Source organism: Oryzias latipes, chromosome 9, assembly GCF_002234675.1.
Source record: "Oryzias latipes chromosome 9, ASM223467v1".
Taxonomy (NCBI): Eukaryota; Metazoa; Chordata; class Actinopteri; order Beloniformes; family Adrianichthyidae; genus Oryzias; species Oryzias latipes.
Genome location: NC_019867.2, coordinates 9762146 through 9777999, shown reverse-complemented (window position 1 = coordinate 9777999; position 15854 = coordinate 9762146). Strand labels below are relative to the sequence as shown.

The 15854-nt window shown below is 37.6% G+C and overlaps 1 protein-coding gene across 3 annotated transcripts in view; it reads left to right on the top strand.

Moving 5' to 3' along the window:
• The window catches only part of grid2 (glutamate ionotropic receptor delta type subunit 2), a 562418-nt gene that overhangs the window by 515399 nt on the left and 31165 nt on the right, over positions 1-15854 (top strand). For all 3 annotated transcript variants that reach the window (XR_002873852.1, XM_023958368.1, XM_023958369.1), the window contains exon 14: positions 7422-7588. Coding sequence is in view for 2 of the 3 variants with exons in the window: in XM_023958368.1 (XP_023814136.1) it covers positions 7422-7588 (167 nt within the window). In the remaining variant the exon portion in view is untranslated. The remainder of the gene's footprint in view (positions 1-7421; positions 7589-15854) is intronic.

The following is a 15854-nucleotide window of genomic DNA, read 5'->3' as shown; positions in this document are numbered from 1 at the left end:
TTTTGTAGTGTCTGTGTCTGTCTCAAACCTCAAAATCAAGCAAGTCAAAGGAAAGTGATGCAAGAAGACATATGCAGAAGTGTGAATTTGGAGCTGGCAGTGATGAGACAGTTGAGAAGCAGTATTTGCAGTACACACAAAGTACAGTACAGCCACAAAGTTAGGAGACCTTTTTTTTTTTTGGTTTTTTTTGCATCATCTGATCATTGTGGGAGATTTTCCTTCAGTCCCTTTGGCTGCGTCTCCATTTGTGTAGTTTAGCTTCCAAACCAGCAGTGTGTGTCTGGAATTCAGACAGTTCATACATTATTAAATCAGGTAAAGGAAGACAAAATATTATCGCAGATGCTTTTGATTTTAAAAATGTCCACATCATTGTGGTCTTTGAACCATAAGAACTTTGCTGTTTTTGATTTGCTATTTTGGATGTAAACTGCTGGAAACATTGCAGCTATTATTTAAAAAATGGACCGTAAAGAAGGAAGGTATAATCAAAGTGTCTCTGTAAAGGAAAAATACTTTAAAGTCCCACTCCCATCATCTTTGATTTTTTTTAAAGCATTCCCAGGTCTTTTGATTATGATTAAGAAATTTTGTAGGTAAAATGTAAAAAAAAAAAAAGGTTGTTTTCTAGGACATAGTTTCTGCAGATTGGCAGGAGTTCATCAGAAATTTACCTCTGAGTTGTGGGCGGAACTGTTTGTTTACACTCTCTACTGCTAATAACGAAGAGGTTAATTATGGATGCAACGGGTGGTTGCAACCACTGAATCCGGATCTGTATGAATCAGTGAGCATAGTTCAGATCACACGTGTACCGTGGACAGCCACCCCGCCCTGTGGGTGTCCAAGCCAGCTGCGTGGGAGCACTCTGCCTTCCCATTCAAAAATAATAACGATGGTAGAGTTTTAATAGACAAAACTGTGTTACTGCATCCACACTAAATGGATTAGCACATCAAATTTCCGTCCGCCATCTTTGTTTTGACGTGTCATATTCGCAGGATGCTTGTTTGGAAGGATGCTTGCAGGATCCTTGTTCGGAAGCATGTTCATAAACCTGACACTCTGACACTAGTGGGACACGCTGCTGTGAAAGGTTTCCTTGACCACAACTCATCACTACCTCATAGAAGATATGGATGATGTTGGGAGGTCAGATTTGTTTATTTACCGTAAATTCCGGACTACAAAGCGCACCCGATTACAAGCTGCACCCACCCATTTTCACGTGTTTGACTGCTTTTATGCATACACAAGCCGCGTCAGAGTACAAGCCTCGCATGTGTTAGCCGATATTGTCATCCTGACAGATCACGCCCAGCATCCCAGAGTGAGTGCAATTTATTAGCACATTGTGGGTGGTGCCAGTTTTGCCTCTGGGTCACGTGTTTGAGTATATCTACATCTGTCAAACAGCATGGACCTCTATTCTGTTCACAAGTCCCTCAGTTATGGTGTTTTTATTTCATTTTTTTTTTACTTATTGACAATCTAGGTATCTAACATAAAATTACAAACAGTAACCATATAATCAACATTACATCCCTCAGTTATGATGAGGAAATTTACATCCGCGATTCCCCATTTCCCATGAGTCTTAGGGGCTGAAGGCGGGGCCAACGCCCGGCTCGCCATTCTGTTGTACGTGTTTAAGAATGAGCAAGTAGCAGCAGTGCATGGAGGGGCGAACGGGAAAAGCTCTCCTTCCGCTTGTGTCGCGGCAGCGTTATGGGAGTAACAGGACTGGTTAAAAAACACACCGGTAAAATACAGCAGCGGCGACTGAAAAGCGCGCACCTCAGCGCGATACGCGCGCCTCAGTGCGGCGCGTGCGTCAGAATTCAGAAGCCTCTGCGCTCCGCGCTCGCCCCGCGCGCTCCTTGTCTCCCCTTCCTATCTACTCCAACACCTCTGGCCAGGGCAGCTTCAAGGAGGAGCACTTCGTCCCCGTTGCGCCGGTGGATGGAGCAAATCGTTTCTGTGCAAAGCAATCGGACTTAATACTGTACGTTTTGTGTATGAGGGGCGGGTGCGTTGTTACGTGTGGGAGCCTTCAGACTGCCATCGGCCCCGCAGCTCAATCAGCAGGAGAAGATGTCTCCAACTCACACGGAGGCTGTGAGTTTTTCAAAGCAAAATTCCGCGTTTACGGTTTCCTTAGAAACCGTAAATGGAGTGTAAATTCACTCCATGCGCTGTTCTCTCCGTCACGCAGCAAACCGGCTTTTCCAAACCCGTTGGTGACGGTGGACTTTTTTACGCTGCTTTTAACGATTGCTTTTAACTTGAAAGCTTCATCATATTGTAGCGGCGATCACGTGCACGTTGGGTCTAATGGCCCCAAAGGATTCTGGGATGCGGCCGGGCATGCGTGTTTCGTTTTGTTGAACCATGACTGAAGTGTCTAAGACCTGAAGTCAAGTCCATGCTGTTTGGCTGCTAAGGTGTGTTGAACAAAAATGCCTCGTGCTTGCTGTCAGATAAAGAATTCAAACTATTCACTGAGTTCGAAAGTACGTACATGGCGGCCGCCATTTAAATCCATAAATTAGCCGCGTCACTGAATAAGCCGCAAGGCTGTAAGCGCAGGAAAAAAGTAGCGGCTTGTAGTCCGGAAATTACGGTATGTTAAAGAGCTCCACAAAGACATCAGGAACCACGTTTCCATGTCTGGGTTTGAACCCATGTCTGGGTTCAAAAGTTCTGCCATGCCTGTTTTGTCATATATATATATATATATATATATATATATATATATATATATATATATATATATATATATGTGTTTTCAAGCTTTTATCTTGTTATTTTGTCCCGTTTTTTTTTCCTTTTTACTGATCCGAAAATTGATCCGAAATGGTCTCTAAAACCGTGAGACAATCCGAACAGGGAATTTTGTGATCCGTTGCACCCCTGATGTTATCGGATCCATACGTCTGCAAGTGGATACATGGGAATGGAGCCGAGCAGGGAGCTTGTGGCCCGCCGATTGCAGCACATACGTCACTGCTTCATGCTTTTTCCAACTGCCTTTTTTCATCCGCTCTTGATTCACAAGAGTATGAATAAAGTATGCAATCTAAATCGTAATTTTCCTTCATGTCCTCTATCGTGTGAAAAAACGATGTTAAAGAAAACCCAACTATTTTTATTGGAGTGGGTTTTTAATGTTGTAGAGTTTAACAAACACACAGCATAAATCAATCAGATCTCTATGTGGAACCAACTATCAGTAAAAGCATTTTGTATTGCTTAAACGGTTAAATAGTCAGTCCCCATATGCCCTATATGCCACTTAGGGTGCACTGGTGAGCTTTGATGTGCCTTATAAATGAGGCAAAAAGATGTTTTTGATATATGCTAGTTCAAACTTGGAGCAAGATGAAGAATCTTCTATTCCTTTTGAATGTCGGGTGCACTTACATGATCTGTCTCTTTCTCTGAGGGTGGAGGAGAACGAGAAAGACAGAAAAGAGAAGGAAAGTGGACCCAGGAGAAGCCTTGGCTGATGTGAAGTTTGAACGTGTTCAGATTATGAGGTCCAACTGTTTGAAACCCAGGATGAAATACAGGAACCTGTAGAAAACTTTCATTGTCCATTATGGACATTCTGTTTTCTTGCTCTAGATCCCATTTCTACTTTTTGTAGTTTATTTATTTATTATATTTACTTTTTAGCTGTAGAGAATCTCACTGTACAAAGTGAAGCAGTGTTTACACACACATGAGATTTGCTGTAAGCACGCTCCAAACACCAGTTTGGCCTTAACCAGACCTGTGATTCAAGGGGGAATTCGGAGACATCCAGAATACAGAGCAGCTCCAAAGTGAAAGCAAAGTCATGGTGGGAAATGTTAGATCTCTGGCATAGAGAGTGGATGAATTATGTGTGCTCATTAGGTCTCTAAAGGAGTACCCTGAGATTTGCACTATGTGCTTTACTGAAACTTAATTTTTTTTTTTTTTCCTGGACCACCAAAATGAAGTTCAGAATGGTTCAGACCAACAGGGAAAATCCACAGAGAGAGCATAGGAAGACGGATTGCTCGTGAATAAATTCACATGGTGCTGCATATGTTACAGTGAAGGAAAATCTCTAAATCAAGGACATAAAACACTTGAGCATTATTTTTAGAATATTTTACAGGAGTTGAACAAATTGTACAAATAAAAACGTACAAACCGATCTGTAATGTCTTAGCTTCAGCTCATTTCTTTGTTGTTGTGTATTTACTACTTTATTCTTTTCATAGAGTACCTTTGGTTGTAACTGAAATTGGCTGATTTCTCTGGTGTTAGTAAATAATTGTATTTTATCTATTTATGAGCTAAAACAATCACATGCTCTTTCACTATTTATCAAAGATTCTCCTCAATATGTTGTTCAGACCAGAACACATTTTAAGGAAGTAAAAATGTTTTTTTTGTTTTGCTATTCTGATTTCTCGACACAAGAATCTATTTCTCCTCCAACAGCAAGGATCTGCTGTAATCCTCTCTTTCTATCAGACTTTTCTTGTCTTATTATTTGTTTTGGGTTTTAGCTTCCCTATAGTTTCAAATGTCACTGCTCTTATTTTGTATAATTTAATGCAAGCCTAATCTACCCTTTGCTGCAGTGAGACTCTCATGAGACTGTGGTAAAGTAAAATGCTGTTCAGCATGTTACTATGATTTCCTTGTATAACCAGCGATTAGAAAGCAAAAATAATTCTGCTTTATGCTGCTGTGAGGACATACATTTGTGATTTTGTTTTAACAACTTAGTTTTTTTAGGTTTATGGTTCTGTTAAATAAAAGAAAACTATAAAAAAAAATAATTGGAGACAGAAGAGCTAGAAGGGACTGAAAACCAAAGAGATGTAACTTCAAGTAGGAAAGAATGCATGAGGCAGATTAAAATGGATGTTAAAAAATAACAAACTATGAGAATACAAACATTTGAAGCAATAATTGAAACAGAGATCCAATGTAATTTCTTAAATATAAACGTGCTGATAGCCCGGGCTGCAGATCAGGTTTGGTTTCTGTATAAATCATCCTTAAAAGGTGTGCATAATAAATCTAAAACACCCAGTAAGATATTGTCAACGAGGAAAGGCAGACTAATATTTGATTGTCATTATCTTGAAAATGCAAAACTATATAAATTACAGAAAAAAATAACTAACCACAAAGTTCCAGCTGTTCGGCATGATGATGGGTCTGGTTTGGGGTTTTTTCAGCCACACCAAAATAGCTGAAAATCAAAAAAGGCTTTGTAGGAATCCAAATCCACATTCTAGCAGAATCTTAATGGAGCTGTACATGCATGAATTATTGTAAACTGCCTTGTATAGAATTACGTTTATAACAATCCTAATATATCATAATGGTATAAATATCATTGGCAAACGCACGTCTTTTTTAAAAGTTCAATTTCAATTCCTCCACCAGTAAGAATCTTCACACGTTGTAATAAGTTATCCAAGTATCTTCTAAAATGGAAGGTTTAATGAAGCCAAAGGACATCCAGAAGCTTGTGCATTTTTTTTTCCTTTTTGGTCTAGATAAAGTTCTTTATTTTGCAATCATATATGCCTGATTAAAAATAACAATTAGTTTTTAAAAAAATATATATATTAAAAAAGGCAAAAGATGTTTTTGTTTTTTGTACAGCATAGAATAGATGAGGCTTTATGGTTTCGCTCATAGGGATTTATTCTTATTGTGGCTGTAATGGAGTGAAAATAATCAAAGGGGCTTTAATACTAGGGCCTTGGTTTGTATGCAGAGTATATGTTATGATGAGTTAACCCCCCCCCCCCCCCCCTCCTTTTTTTGAAGTGTTTGTGAGACAGAAACCACTTCAGGTGACAACATTTTCCCTCACAGGCACCAGCATTATCCTCATTATGGGGTTTATTCCTTTTCATGTGATTATATTATGTTGACATTTCTGTAATTATTATTCTAGGCCAAACATGAGCACAGCTTTAAGGAAATACATTATGCCTATCCTCAAGTCAAGTCACATCAATGTGCTTTCATTTGTAGTTTGTATTTTAACTATTCTATATACAAACGAATGGTTACTTATAGAGAATAATGTTGAGTTAAAGGTAGTAAAACAAGAAAAAGAAAAACGTATCCATCATTTATGCTGCTATACAAAAAGCAGTATTTAAATTATCTACTTTGTGGTGTGAACTCCTTAATTTTTTTTGCATTGATGCATTTAAAAACATGTCACTTGGAAACTCAACTAAATGTCTAAGCTTAAAATATTATAAAATCAATGATATTCTGGTAAAATGAAAAATACGACAAAAAAACTGAGTTTTTTTAAGTAACTGCTTTTTCTTGTTGTTTTTAGGTCTACAGGGAGCAAAAAAACAAAAAAAAAAAACATATTTGAAGCCAAATTTAACACACCCATGCACATGTATTTGTCCTAAAACACACTCATGCTGCAGCAAGCTGCAAGCTGTGAACAAACCTAATTAGAAGGTCCTGCCAGATTTCAGACGTTAATCATCACACACAGGTCATACGAGGTGACGAAAACACACAAAGACAGTAGTGTTGTTAAAGTTGCAAATCCAAAATAATGTGTCATGTATGCAGAAAGTGAATCTTTGTTTCTGTGCGCTCAACACCCGAGGCTATCTAACCACAAGGATGCTTGTGAGCTTCTATATGATTCCTCTCCACTTCTCAGTCCTTGTAAAAATATAGATCTTTCGCATGTTAACTAGAAGCGCTGGTGACATCTGCCACCTTGACTCAACTTAACTGCAATTCTCACTTTGAGTCCCTCTGATTCTCCTTAAGGATAATAAGCTGCTGTATCACACTTCACAGACACTCGCTGTCTGGCCATACTCAAAGACAAGAAGAAATTGTATTCTTCGTGAAATGTAAAACATTCAAGCATATAACTGCTCAGTGTTCAATCAAAGCAAGCCAGCGGGATCTTAGGACTGCCTGTACTTCTAAAGTATGTTTCAAATCAGATTTCTGTGCTATATAAGTTTACTATAAAATGGCAAAGAGAGAGTCTGAATCTTCAAAAACCTTTCTTTTCTTAGTTGGATTCAGCCTCTTTTTTTGAACTGCTTATATAGAACTCGTTTAAAGGGAGCCTTTAATTGCATTTTTTCAAAGTAAAAGCTCACCTGGGATGCCTCTTTACACTGCAAAAACAATCAAAAGGTCTTACCAACTGGCAAATTTTCTTTAAATAAGAAAAATACCAAAATAATTCCAGTTTCTAAGTAATGTTTTATCCAAAGTAAGAATGTTTTTCTTGATATCATAATTTTTCTTGCAAGACAGTTTAGAATCAGTTTTTGCAGTGTAAAAAGTTTCTGGGTGTTTTTTTTTTTTTTAATCTGCAAACCATCTGTCTAATGTTTTGTTGTTGTTGTTTATTCAAGGTGAAATATGGTCGGTTTGGCTTCATCTGGGATGCGGCCGTGTTGGAGTATGTCGCTAATAATGACGAGGATTGTTCCTTCTACACCGTCAGCAACAGCGCATCAGACCGTGGATACGGCATCGCCATGCAGCACGGCAGCCCCTACAGGGACATTTTCTCCCAGAGGTAAGAGTCTGAACAGTAAACAAAAGACTGCACCTTTTTTTTTTCTTTCTTAGCAGAAAGATGGCTCCTTTCCTCTTAATTCTTCACTTAAAGTTTAGAAATATCAACCAAAGACCCTTATGATGGCATTCTTTTTAAATGCTGACATTTGACCTTTATTTTGTTCTGGCCTTCTGCAGTGCTTGATGATTGGGCTGTGTAGGTCACATAATGTCTGGTAGACTGAACTCTATCTGTGTCTTGCAGAGCGTTTGCACTTTTTAACACCTTAAATGCACAACAATCTGCATGCAAAATTAGGTTTAACTCACAAATAAATTAACAAGCTTTCTCTTCTAAATGTAACACGGTCTTAAAGATCCACTCCAATAATTTCTTCATCTATTGTAAAAGCGTTTCCAGTGTTCTCGTAACTATGATTGTTTTGTTTTTAGGCAAAATAATAAAAAATAAAAAAACATTTTCTAGGACATAGTTTCTGCAGAGCAGCAGTAGTTCATTAGAAATACACTTCTGGGTTAGAACTGTTGGCTCGGAGTGAGCCTTCCTTCATTTGCCATCATCCCTTTGTTTAGACTCTCTTCCACTGACTTGCAGCCGCTCGCAACCCCAACCAAACATTACTGGTGCAACAAAAAGGGCGAGCAATATTGAAGCTGTCCATTTGCACAGTTTTGAAGCCAGCTCAGACGAGGAAAACTAAGACATCTAGTTGATTTTACGCAGCAATTACAAGCTTTTTCAAACTGTTTTTCTTTTGCCTGCTCCTGATTCACTATGATTTGAAAAAATAAATACTTAGAAACCCATTTTTAATCTTAATTTTCTTTATGTATGTCTTCCATCCTAAGAGAAATCCTACAAGATCATTTTAAATGCACCCAAAACCTGATTTTCATTGAAGTGGGTCTGTAAATACACAAAAGCACACTGGGTTTATAGAGGTTGATCAGTTGAATTATTAATCTCAATCAAATATTTGAGGTGTAGCTACTTGGATTCACCAGCACCACTGCCTATGATATCTTCTTGATTAAGAAATTATCTCAATTCATTACTGAACCAGTGGGCCCCTATAGAAAACAAAAAGAGCATGGTAATTTCTGCAGCTGCCACTAAAAGGTCACTCACTCATTCCTTTTCAGAAACTATCCTGTGTCATTACAATCCTCAGAGTCCTTATTTGCTTTTATTCCTGCTTAATTTCATGCAATGACTGAAACGCCGTCAGCAAACAGCAGTCAAAACAGAGTTGAGGCGTTTCTTCCTCTGGTCGCAATTTGGCTGGAAAGCTCTGCGGCTTTATTAGCAATCAAGCATAAAATCATTTCGGGATGATGGAAAGCTAACATGTCTAATGCCCTTATTAAGTGGCTGAAAATTAGATTATGTAAAATAGTGTGTGTTGTTATCATGAGGGTTTACAAATGAGGTGCATGTGTGTAGTGAAACACTTTACTCCATCGCATTGGTAGGGCCAAAATATGTGATCTCATGAACAACAAGTCGTGTCTCTTAATTGCTCCATATCTTGTGAAGCATTGTTCTTCGGAATATTGGCGATAATAGCTTTTTATTGGTATAAACAAGCAATTAATTGATAGCCCACACATTCAATTAATTCTTATTATTTCTGGGACAATGTTGCACTCTTGGGAAGAGATTTTCAACCTGTTTCCATCGCCTCCCAAGGTTCAAATAAAACACAAAGGCAAATTATCAAGAGAAAAAAAATGCTTACAGAAGTGTAATTGTTCTGTTTACCTTCATTGTGATTTTCAGATCTGTCATTCTGATATTCTCTATTACACAGACTGTTGAAGCACAACAGAAGTTTAAAAGGAACTGAATTAGCAGGCTGCACCTTGACTCCATAGAGAAAAAAGTTTAGTTATCTTAAGTGGCTTTATCATAATAAAACTGGAGATTCTTCTTGAGTGTTTCCTTAAAAATACAAAGTTTCTTGAGGTGTATTAAAGTTGTTACACACATTAGGAATTGTTATATTATTTTGATCTAATACAAAAACTTTCCCAGTGGTCTTTTGATTATGATTATGCCGTTTTTAGCCCAAATCAAAATCTGTGTTGTTTTCTCAGACATATTTTCTGCAGAACGACAGTAGTTCATTAGAAATTCTGTGGGCACAGAATAAGCCCGCCCCCTTCCCATCATCCATCTGTTTATGTGCTCTGCCGCTAGCTTACAACCCCTCACAACCCCAACCTAACATTAAGGGTGGAACTATGATGCAGAGCAATGTTAGACCTACCCAGCTGTACAGTTTTGAGCCAGAATGCAGCTCAGATGAGGAAAATTAAGGCGTACGTAGGTCTAGTTGTCTGCAAGTGGATGCAGCAGAATGGAGCAGAGCAGGGAGCTTGTGGCTTGCGTAGTAACTTCTATGTCACACTTGATTGCTTTTTCCAAATGCATTTTTTTGTCTGTTCCTGATTCACAGCAACTTGAATAAAAATGCCCTCAGAAATGTAAATTTTAGCTCAATTTTCTTTATATGTGTGTTTTCCATCATGAGAAAAATTAAACAAGAACATGTTAAAAAACATCAAAAACAAAATTTTTATTGGAGTTGGTCTTCAAAAAGATAGTGGTACACTTCCCCCTTAAACACCAGAGATGTTGCCGGCGACATCTAACACAGACTCTTTGACGTAACATAAACTTTTGACCATTTCATGCAATATAAGAAAAAATCAGCTTACTGGCGCAAAGCCTATATGCAACATATTACTAACAAAGCGTTGCATATTGGCGCAAATCTGCTTAATCCTAAATCAGGTGATTTACGTTAAATGTATTAGCACTTCACTATTTTAAATGTTGCATATCAGCACAAGCCTGCTGTTCTCCAGAATCCACTGGAATGATGTTAATTGCGTCAACGGTTACAGTCGAAAGAATGTAAACACTGGAGCTAGAACTCTGGTGTAAAAGGGTTAAAGGATTTTTAGATGGCATCTATTCTCACTTGTTTTTTTCTGAGGTTTGCTTTGACAAGACATTTTCTTTCATGAAATATATTCCTTCAGCTCTCAGTGAAATGGGCTGAATGCAATCAACGTTCTACCCTAAAACTTTCCAAGTTTGCACTAGTCTGTATTTCTCTTTTCCTTCTCTGCGCATACGTTTAACTGTCACTGCTCATAAACATACAGTACATCAAGGTAAGGAAGGTTTAAGTGCTCGGCTCAAGGACACCGCCACATGGAGACGGTCAAAGCTTGGAATTGAACAGCCGACAACTCTCCCTCATGAGCTACAGCCGCTCTCCTGACAACTACCTTAGTCATGATCTCATCGTGAGTCATGGCCTGAATTAACCTAGGTTTGTAAAACAGTCTGATGAAGAGTAGTTGGCGCTGCACAAAAAAAAAACGAAAAAAAAAAACGTTTCCTTTAGATGTTGCTGGAACATTTCCCTGACAAATCCAGCCTGCCTCGTTACCGGTGTTACAGCTCTTCAAGCTGAAGGTCAGCGCTGTCCTGGATGTTTAGCAAATTTTACAGCAGTGGAACTCAAGTTTACTACATTGATTTATGTGGTAGACCTAAGACAGCTGCAAATCAGGAAAGCTAGATGAGTTTCATTCTTGTTGAGTTTAGCAAAAAAGATACAGGCTTTGAATGTGAAACAAGATTCCCTAAAATTTGCATCTTTTTGATATTTCAGTTCCTAAAGTGATGTGGCAGCCAATTTAATTACAACAACTCTAACCATCTTTGTTCTGCTTCACAAATTGTAATTCCCACATCATGTTTTAAATATACTAAATGATTACTGAAAAGAAACTGGTCCATCATTAAATCTGAACTTTGTAGTAAAGAAAATAAGTAAAACCTAATAAGCAAACAGTCATCTATCCATATATTCCATGATTCTAGACTGAGAATTTTTCTTTCCATTCATCTAACTTTCCTTTAACTGGCTTCTTGGACTCTGCTATAGAGAAACAAGATTACTTGTGTCACTTGCTTGTACTGGAAATAGCAGAATAAACATCCTCAACTTTAAAGAACTGCGGTAAAGACAACACAACAATGCCTCCAAAGCCAAAAAAAGTAGGATATATTTAGCATAATATTTCAACAGCAAGAATATGAAAAGCAAAACATGTTTATTTAAAATTTCAAGGGCAAAATCAAGTTTAAAAACATCAAAAACTACAACTCTCAAAGATCCTTTCTTAAAGACAACTTTTTATGACTGTAAAAAATTAATGTTTTTCTTTTAGAATTCTGTTTAAAAACAACAATGATCATCAGTTGGACAAATCCCCCTGAGCTGTGACAAGTTCCAACTCACCAACTGGGCTGCAAACACAAATTATGACAATACTACATACTAATCTGACTTTGGGTGCAAAACTCATGTGGACATTTGTGAGTAGGCTCTTATTTTTTGTCTCCAATCATTGAGAAGGCCATCAGTCAACATATCTCATAGTTCTTGCACACTCTGACTTGCAGTAACTAAGATATGTGCTATTGGAGATCAGTGAAAAACACCTGCCTATCTGTGGCTATTTGAATGACATTTTTAACACATTAAAAAAATCCCCCAGATTTTGTTGTGTAACTTGTAAAGAAATTGAGACCTCCTGCAAATATTGAAACACTGGGAAATCCATTTTGCAATTGCCCTTCTTTGGTTGGGAATGCCACAATGACTGAACGAGTGTGACGTCCCGCATAGTTAATGACATACTTCTGGCTTCAACAAAATTACGTCAATTCAGTCGGCATTTTTTCGTAATATGGTTGCCGCCACGTTGGCACCAGATGACGGCAGTAAGCAGTTAGTGGTTCTGGTCAGTCTGAGTCATCGTTACTATGGCAACCACTCTCCCCAGTCAGGAGTGAGCTTCTTGAAGGTCCACACCCCTAACACTTGAAAGCAGTTTCGGGAGAATCTGTCAATCAAACATTTTGATTGGTCGAGGTATGGGCCTCATACTTTCATGTGGCATCTGATTGGCCAGTTTATAACTTAAATAACTTGCACTACAGAAAGTACTATAATGCTTAAAATAAGAACATGGTAACAAAAAAAAAGAAGGTATCAGAGCAAGAATGGTTATTCAGACAAATAGAATGTCTGACTTGCTGTTTATTTCTCTATAGAAGTCTATGGGATTTTGGCTTCTTGGAGCCAGCGGGTACTTCCTGTTTGTAATGCAAGTGTGGAGGAGTTACTCATTCCAGATATTTTATACAGTTAATGTAACCAAAATTCTACCTGTATAATATCATGTATATAGTGTTCAACTTACAGCATTTAGTCTGTAAAAGGCAGAGCTAAATAACCATATATAGGCCGGAGTAAATTGCCACATGAAGACGCATATTAAACAGAAGTATCAGCTTTCCAAAACCTTTTTAAATTAAAAAAAATGCCATCTTTAGCAAATGAAAACCTAAACAATCTCCTAATGCCTTGTTTAAAGAGCAGTACCAGATATTAGTGAAGACATTTTGCTACTTTGGTTTGCCCTCCTATTTAAAATGGAGCATTGAAAATAACAAGCAGGGTTAGTGTCACAGACAGGCTGCCAAAGTCAGAACTCTCCCCCTCTTAGTGGTAAAGACGCAGTGACCTCATTGCTGCAGGAGATACGCCCACTGTACTGTTGACCTCATAGTTCTTTTATCGTTGTTGCTAAGCTGAAAAATAACAATACTACTCCTCTGTTAGAGAAGGTTTCTCTTCTTCTGAGAAAAATCTCACTCAAAATATTCTAGTTTGCATCACAGCTAAGCAAACTGCTCATTTCTCATTTAATGATGATGGAAAAACCGACGAAATCTTCATGAAGACTCACATCCTCATGCTGACAGAATTCCTGTTTGACTGCAAGTGAAACCATAAAAATCAGCTTCATATTCTTGCTTGAGAGCAAAACAAGCCTTACACATAGGTTTATTGTGCTGCTGTCAGCAGTAATTAAGTAAATGAAAGATATTTGGAAAGCCTGTTGATAATGATTTAAGTCTTTGAAACAGAAAAGTTTGTCAGAGTGACTCCTGTTTATTTCATCTGACGGTTTGTACTTTGTGCAGGTCTATTTTTGTTATTTAACTCTTTTCTGATAAGAAGCTTTGAACTCTTTTTTTTTTTTTAATGTTTTGCTGTTACAAAGGCATCAACCGAAAATAAAGAAGGGATCGTTTAAGAATGTCTGAAATCAGTTCAAGCACAAGGGGGGCTAACTGGCTAATTCTGAGGTTTGGCAACTCCTGAAAAGGATTTATGCTTGTTTGTCCGCTCTGCATTCTTGAGGAGACTTTGCTATATTTGGAAGTGGTAGTCAAATTGGAGATCAACGAGAATTAAACTCTTCATAAAGTATGATTCAACGGAAACAAGTACATTTTTACCATGTCATCATTTTTTTAAGCCACTTTGTTCTTAAGAAGGTATGCCCGAGTTCTAGTGAAGCCCCATTTGTTTGCCTGTGTTTCTGCTTGTGGAGTGCACAAATCCGCCAGCATTCGTCAACATTGTGGAAGGAATACTATGTAAGTGAGTGTGCATGCTTTTGTTTGCGCTGCTCTTCAGTGATTGATGGAGACAGCCTGAAGATTTACCAGAGTCAAGAAACTGTGGCACAAAGGGCCAGTTGGCTAATTTAGACTGACAGCAATACTGACAAGTTGTTTGGAAGAGCTGGAAGGACAAGATTAAAAATACAACATCTCACAGAGGCGGACGCCAAACTTAAGTTTTGAAATAGAAGATGTATAATCCACAGCAGATGGGCATCAGTATTACTTGACAGGCATTTTGTTGTGCATATGGAACATTTTTCAAAACCTCAAATGCAAATGAAGGATGCGTAGACACACTGTGATCATAGTCAGCAAGGCAGGCTTTTAAATCTTTGGGAGAGTGCAACAAATCACACAGAATGATACGAACCAAAAGCTCACAGGAAACATGTTTATTGTTTTGACATCGATATAATGCATTTTCTCTTTCATTAAAATCCTATTTCTCAGTTTATGTGGTGAGTAGAGGGCACACTGCCTGCAGTTTGAATTTGACCGTGATCTCAAAGGTATATTGTTGTTTTATTACCAGGCTGCAGGCAATTGTTCATTGGTGTCCTGAGGACAGATAGCTGAATGCTTCTAAAATAAAGCCAAGGTATGCCGTATTTCTGTGGGGACCACAGCGGAGCATGCTGTATGGCCTGCTTAAGGGACCCGATGACGATTACCACAGTGACAAATCTCTATCACAAACACAGATAAATCACCCCGCAGAGGCCACGGGTTAGATTGCAGGCTAGCTTCACTCTCTAGAAATCCTATTAGATTGTTAGACTGTGAAGTGTAATTTCCTGTCATGAAAGTGGGTATTAGAACTTTCTCAGTACATGAAAGGCTCGTGTCTTCTTAATAGTTAACCTCACATGTAGACAGATGAAACAGATGCAAATTCTGGACTTGGAAAATACTTTTCCTGTTGACTAATATTGCATTATTCATTTGGGGGTTTGTGTGAGAAACATATTATGTAATTGTGTTTTCCAAAATGTTTACTGCGCCTAGATGTCTCTAAAGACAAAACAACTTTAATATGTACATTATTGCAAAGGCATAAGAAAAGATTTTTTTTTATTAATATGCATTTTTTTAGATAATATTTACTGAATTAAACAACAAATTCCACTTTTTGGAAAATATATTACATTGGTTGATAATGTATTTATATTAATGCTTTTATATCAGCAGTTATGTCAGCGCACTGACACACAGTTAGTATTATTTTATAATTTTTATTTTATGAACTCCACAATATTTCGTACTTTTACCTTTTCCTTATAATGCTAGCTTTAGAAAATCTGCTGTAAACCATTCAGCCATTAAACATTAAAACTGCATAAAGCCATTTCATAATAATAGCCAATTATTTCCTTAAAAGCTGTATTTATTCTAATTAGCCTAGCCCTTTATTTTCTTGCAGAAACTGAATACAAATGATGTAAGTAAAATATAAAATGGAAAGAAGATAATAAAGGTAAAATACAATTAAAATTGTGTTTAGTTTTTTCTTTTTTTTCTTTTGGTCCTTAGGCTAAGAAATTGCTTATGCTATGTCCTTGAGGGTAAATTAGCATCATGCTAAGGCTTTACATTTCAAATTAAAATGTTTCTAAAAGAAGCATAAACTAGTCAGAAAAGCATGCTTTGTACATTTCAATACAAAAATTAATCAAACCCATATTGTATGAGGCTGTATTTT